This window comes from Priapulus caudatus, unplaced genomic scaffold (genome assembly GCF_000485595.1).
Source record: "Priapulus caudatus unplaced genomic scaffold, Priapulus_caudatus-5.0.1 Scaffold54, whole genome shotgun sequence".
NCBI classification, from domain to species: Eukaryota; Metazoa; Priapulida; class Priapulimorpha; order Priapulimorphida; family Priapulidae; genus Priapulus; species Priapulus caudatus.
In genome coordinates, this window is record NW_014577115.1 from 277601 (window position 1) to 284124 (window position 6524).

The window sequence follows — 6524 nt, forward strand, 5'->3', positions numbered from 1 at the left end:
TTTTGAGAAAGTTGCGCTATGTTCTGTGCAGCTCAAAATAGGAATTTTAAATGTAAAAAGACATTTTGAACAGGTTTTTTTATTTATTTTTGTGTTAGTGAATTAACGTACAAACGACAGACAGTTTAAGTTCGCAATTTTACAGACAGAAGCGCAATATATTACGGTGAAAAAACGGGCGGGTTAGTAAGAAAGTAGGACTGGAGCGCCTAAATCCAGGTGGCTGTGTAATTGTGCATCGATCTGCGCGCTAACTCAGCATTACAGCAAATCAATAGGGCATCAGATGTGCGTGTGGGGGCTGAATGATGAAAATGATATGAAAACACGTTATATTGTTACATGAAAACAAGAAGAGAGAGAGAGAGAGAGAGAGAGAGAGAGAGAGAGAGAGAGAGAGAGAGAGAGAGAGAGAGAGAGAGAGAGAGAGCACGCTCGAGAGGAAGAGCGCGCAAGAAATCAACAACCAGCGCAAATTTCCGAATTTTTACTGATTTGCGTCAGTTGCCGCCCATAAGAGTCAGGGCTACCACCTGAGCAGAGCAGGCCAATTAGATATAGAGTGAAGAAGGAGTGCGAAACTCACCATATCCGTTTACGCGCAAAACGACGATGACGGACAACGCGGTCGACGCGCCACCTACTGGCAACCTGAGCGCGGGAAATCTGACGTGCGGCCATGACAGTTTCTACCCGAGCTGCTTCAGTCAGTCTCGTATCATCCTAACCGCACTGTTCGTCACGCTGCTGATGCTGTTCATGGTCGTCGGCAACATCATGGTCGTTATCGCCATCGCCAGAGAGAAAAGTCTGAAACAGGTATACACGGCTGTGGAATGAGATAGTCGGGTTTCCTGACAATTCAGCGGTAAAGTTATTTTGATGGTAGGCCCATTTATCGACAACAATTTTAGGTTATAGGTTTTAGGCAAAAGAATGGTTTTCTGCGTCAATCTGGCAACCGGCAGTTAGATGCGATATGATATGACTACTAGGCACTTTAATAAAAAAAAAATTTTAGGGTTAGGGTTATGGTTTAGGTTATGTTTAGGGTTTAGGTTAGGTTAGGGTTAGGGTTAGGGTTATTTTTTATTTTTAAGTGCCTAGTAGTCATATCCTAAGTGCCTAGTAGTCATATCATATCGCATCTAACAGCCGGGTGCGTCAAACTGTATGAGGTCACGTGAGGTGGTCTCCTGCTGCCATCTGGTGATAAGCCTAATTCAATTAAATTCAATTACCGTAAAATATATCAAATTTATTCTTGCAGGTGCAAAACTGGTTCCTGGCGTCGCTTGCTATGGCTGACATGTTTATTGGCGGACTCATCGTACCTTTCACGCTTGCGCAGGAGCTCATGGGGTACTGGTACTTCAGCGTCATCTGGTGTGAGATATGGAAAGCTTTAGACGTTCTCCTTTGCACAGCTTCGACGCTCAGTCTGTGCGCGATCAGCTTAGACCGGTACTGGTCGATTACGCAGGCTGTTAAGTACGTGCAGAAGCGCACGCCGATGCGCGTCGCCGTGCTCATAGCGGCAGTCTGGATCGTCTCTGGTGTCATCAGCGTGCCGCCGCTGCTCGGCTGGCGTGATGAGATGGCGAGCGGGAACTACCCTTTGTGCGAGGTGAGCAGACGCATCGGATACGTCATCTACTCGAGCATGGGCTCGTTCTTCATTCCCGTCATCGTCATCGTCTTCGTCTACTTCCGCGTCTACGTCGCGGCGCGGACGCGCGCGCGGCAGGGCGTGCGCATGCGCACCGCCGAGACGACGACCGTCACCTCGTTTCGAAACAATTCTCAGCAACAGGCCGTTGTCGGCAAGCCGCCGTGTAAGAACGCTGATCGAGCGTACGTCATCGACGCTCCCGTCGCTAAACCGGAAACGGAAGCGGAAACCCTGACGCAGATAAACGGCGTCAACGTCATGAACTATGTACCGGAAGAGGCGACCCGGTTAGTCGACAAAAACGACGTCGTCGCTGCGGATCCGCCCGTCGGCGACGACGATGCGCGGACAAACAAGTACGTGCCCCTGCCGACAGTCGCGAAATCCCCGAAGCGGAAGCCGGCATTCTTCGCTCGTATCGCCATCGTGCACTCGCCGCTGATCAGCAGCCGCAAGCGAGCGAACACTGGCTCGTCGGAAGATCTGAGTAAAGACCCGACGAAGAACGCAGACCGGCAGAAGCGGCGGATAGCGCGCGCGAGGGAGCGTCGTGCCACGATTGTCATAGGTATCATCATCGCTGCCTTCATCCTCTGCTGGCTGCCTTTTGGCTTCGTCTACGTCACCGAGGCGCTGTGCGACCACTGCCGCCTGCCACCGCTCACCTTCTCCATCTTCTTCTTCCTCGGTTACTGCAACAGCGCGCTGAATCCTATCATCTATACGGTGTTCAACCGAGACTTCAGTAACGCCTTTAAGAGGATGCTGGGATGCGGAGGAGCGAAAGGCGCAGCTTCCTATTGAGATCGATTCACTGTGTTTCGTATTGATTGATTGATTGATCGATCACTGTTTCACACTTATCATTTTACTGTTTCACACTGATCATTTTACTGTTTCACACAGATCGATTCACTATTCCGTATTAATTGATTAACTATTTCAGATAACCATTAAATCACTGTTTCACATTGATTCATTCATTAATTTGTATTGATTTATTCACTATTCTACATAGACTTGTTTTTTGTTTCACATGGATCGATTCATTATTTCATATAGATAGATTCACTATTTCATATCGATCGAATCATTATTTCGGACTGATTGATTCATTATTTTATATTAATTAAAACTGACCAATTGTTTTTCCCGACCCACTCAATTTATTCTGTAGATATCATTGACAAAGTCTTGATCTTGTATCGTATTTTTTCTTAACGATGCGATGCATGGCAATCGTAAATGAGTTCAACATTATTATATGGCTGCTGAAATCGTATATATGGCTTTGCAGAGCTTAACAAAATTATCATCATAGATTGAGCTGTTATAGATAACGGTAAACGCCTACGCTCTCCGCGCATGAGTATATAGCTATATAGATTAACTATATCTATAATTACTACGACGTTCTAGCAGGTATTGTAACATTGTTCGCGTATGTGTGACGCATACCAGTGGCTAAATACCAACGCGAATTCCATTTAATATTCTTCATCACGATCAAGGCTAAGAGGAAAACTTTACTGAACCTGTGAAAACACACCTGTCCTCGTGGTTCTCCAGTGACAGCTATGTCGGTGTTTTTTTAACGTAGCAAAATAGCGCAATCGTAGGATTCGTGCTCACTGACAGGACGGTAAATACAGCTATTGCGTTACTTAACGAGCGGCGGTCGAACTAATCGACGTATCAATGCACTCACCGGTGGCAGTTATATGTTATTAGCTTACATTTACCTCTACATTATTTGCCCACTTATCATCGAATATATTGTTAGAATAGGCACGGTGCGCCACCTATAGTATGTCGGATATAATACGCGACACTGGCACGTCGTAGGACGGTATAGTAGTGGGCTGGCGGTGTTGCACCTGGGAAATTGCATGCGCTTTCTAGTGAGAACAGAGATGTGTGCATTTCGGTGGAATTGCTTATCAATTAACTGCTGAGGAGTTGCGGTTGTACTGACAAGGCGATAGGTGGCGCTGCGGCCGTCCGTGGCTTGTCCGTCGCAGGAGCCGGGTGGGGCCGGAGCAGTTAGTACTAGAATACCATAAATTATGTGCGGGGAGTGAAACCAGCCGACTTCTTATCGCTGAGTACTGTCTTCTTATCCGCACATGCGAGAGAATGAAGATAAAATAAAAATTAGCAGAAAATTAGTTTAGAAAAGCAGCATCATATAAACGCAGACACAAACCGTCAAACGAAAACGTGCAAAACGTACTCCCATGTAAAATATCCACTCGCACTGCTATTCGCTACTTTTTTCTCTGTGGAAAAATACGAAAATTTCTTTAGTGTTTGTCTCCAGTAATAATAGCTAAAGAAGCTCTTCTCCATAACACTTTTCATATTCAGTAGCTAGTTGTTTGGTGAGCAATAAAACACAGTGCTAAATCAAGAGTAGACGTGTTAATGTATTCGTTTTGGCGCGCTGTGGCTTTCATGTCTGCCGTTATTACCACAGGCACTTGGAGCGTTTCAATAAAATATAATGCTAAATAAATACGAAATATATTTACTACCAAAGTCTTAATGTTTCTATACTTACTTTCTACCTATTATTGCCGACAATTTCCTGTAAATGCCGTCCAAATGCTCATCTACAACAAACACCGACTGCCGCCATTGCTGCCGCTGCACACTGACACATAAATATATAGGTTATATTTACACTATATATTTATGTGTCAGTGTGCAGCGGCAGCAATGGCGGCAGCCAGTGTTTGTTGTAGATGAGCATGTGGACGGCATTTACAGGAAACTGTCGGCAATAATAGATGAAAGAGAGTATAGAAACATTAAAACTTTGGTAGTAAATAGATTTCGTATTTATTTAGCATTATATTTTATTGAAACGCTCCATGTGCCTGTGGTTATTACACGTATATGAACGGTTGCGGAAAATATTTCTAGAAATTCTATAGAGGTTAGTCTTATAGTGGAGCGGGAAATACTGGTGTGTGAATTTATTTCAACTGATTTTGAATTACCTTAAACTTTCAATTTCCGTCCTTGATTAAACACACACACACACACACACACACACACACACACACACACACACACACACACACACACACACACACACACAGTTCTTGCCACATGCGAAGTTAGGAATTCGCATTGATTTTATTTGTCGTCGTTGCAGCAGCGTCGACAGAGACAGAGACAGCGACAGAGAGCGGAAGCAGCTGCGACGACAACAACGCGGAGAAAGATGACGGGTAGACAACGACAGCTATCGTCATCGTCTACTCATCGCCACTGAGGTGTTATCACCACTCGGATTATTCTCTCTATCCTGTGACGTCATCACCACTCGGATTATTCCCTCTACCCTGAGACGTCATCATCACTCGGATTATTCTCTCTATCCTGTGACGTCATCACCGCTCGGATCCCGTCCATCTTGCGACGTCATTACTTATCCCATTCCCTCCACCTTGAAACGTCATCACTTATCGCATTCCCTCCGCATTGAAACGTCATCACTCAACCCCGAGACCTCACATGTCCTCTACCCTGCAACGTCGCCGCTCGCGTGGCCACTACCCTGAGATATTATCGTTTGCACTGCACCTGCCCTGAGACGCCACTATTCATATTCCCGCCGACGACGACGCTTCGCGACACCATGACGACGTCAAGGGGACGTCATCATCTCTGATACGTCATTCTTTGTATACGAAAAGGAACCCTTCTCTTCTTCTTCTTCTTCTTCTTCTTCTTCTTCTTGTGTTAGCGTTCACTGAGGAATATTCGCGCACACATGCACACAATGCCTGTCATGCGCACGCGTCGCAGGGCAGCCTCTCCTCGCCGGTGCAACACTGCACTCATCATTTATCGCCCCTCGCGATCTTAGCCACGAGCGCGACTCTTAGACTGACACTCGTCGTTCGTTCCCCTTTCGGCAGCAAGCATCAGACCGCATTGCGCGGTGGCCGATGATGCCAGTGAGCGGCAATCTACGTCGCGCGGGGAATCACACCAGTGTTCACTCACACCGATACTGCACGCCTTGCCGGACGTAAGAAGGTCTCCGTCGTCGTCGTGCCGAGTGTATTATGTAATCTGACGCGAGATTGAGATGGAGACGATGGCTTGCGTTGATTCCGTGCGCACCGCAGCACACACACGATAGCAGCGTCGCCGACGTTAAAGACACTTAGTAGATTCATTCACTGCACACGCGTGATCGAACCGCGACATTAATTCAAAACGCGTCAAAGACAACGGAGCTGCATTCTGCCGCCTCGCGAAATGGATCGCTGACAGTTCGCTACCGATCGCATTCATTTCTAGCCGTGATAAGTCGGTCTGCGAACACCGACAGACAGCAGAAGTTATTCCACTGTTGACTTGTCGCCGCTCGTTATCTGCAAGGCTTTGCGGAAAGCAGTAAAACACGAGAAAACGCGTAGTGTGCGGCAAAAGGAAAGAGTTAAATCTCGGCGCTCCGCTTTGTCTCGGAATGAGGACGGTGATGGTTCCGCCATTGATGGAAACGACAGAATCGAATTCGTAAAGAACGCAAAGACTCGGGAGGTTTTTAAAAGATAGCGAGAGAGAGAGAGCGCGCGCGAGAGAGAGATAGAGAGAGAGAGCGAGAGAGAGATCGCAAGCGAGAGATAGATAGAGAGAGAGAGAGAGAGAGATCGCAAGCGAGAGATAGATAGAGAGAGAGAGAGAGAGATCGCAAGCGAGAGATAGATAGATAGATAGAGAGAGAGAGAGAGAGAGAGAGAGAGAGAGAGAGAGAGAGAGAGAGAGAGAGAGGAGAGAGAGAGAGAGAGAGAAGAGAGAGAGAGAGAGAGAGAGAGAGAGACGAGAGAGAGAG

The 6524-nt window shown here is 46.7% G+C and overlaps 1 protein-coding gene across 1 annotated transcript; it reads left to right on the forward strand.

Annotated features, from left to right (window-relative positions):
• Positions 1-612: 612 nt before the first annotated feature.
• LOC106820961 (alpha-2C adrenergic receptor-like) lies at positions 613-2586 on the forward strand. Its single transcript, XM_014825583.1, has 2 exons — positions 613-819; positions 1271-2586. The coding sequence occupies exons 1-2, from the start codon at positions 613-615 to the stop codon at positions 2474-2476; spliced, it is 1413 nt and encodes a 470-aa protein (XP_014681069.1). The 3' UTR covers positions 2477-2586.
• Positions 2587-6524: the final 3938 nt, after the last annotated feature.

Bases quoted from the DNA above. Each gene is read 5' to 3' on its own strand.
- LOC106820961 (XM_014825583.1), top strand. From the start codon at position 613: ATGACGGACAACGCGGTCGACGCGCCACCTACTGGCAACCTGAGCGCG. The intron at 820-1,270 runs GTATACACGGCT...TTATTCTTGCAG, and splicing joins GAGAGAAAAGTCTGAAACAG to GTGCAAAACTGGTTCCTGGC.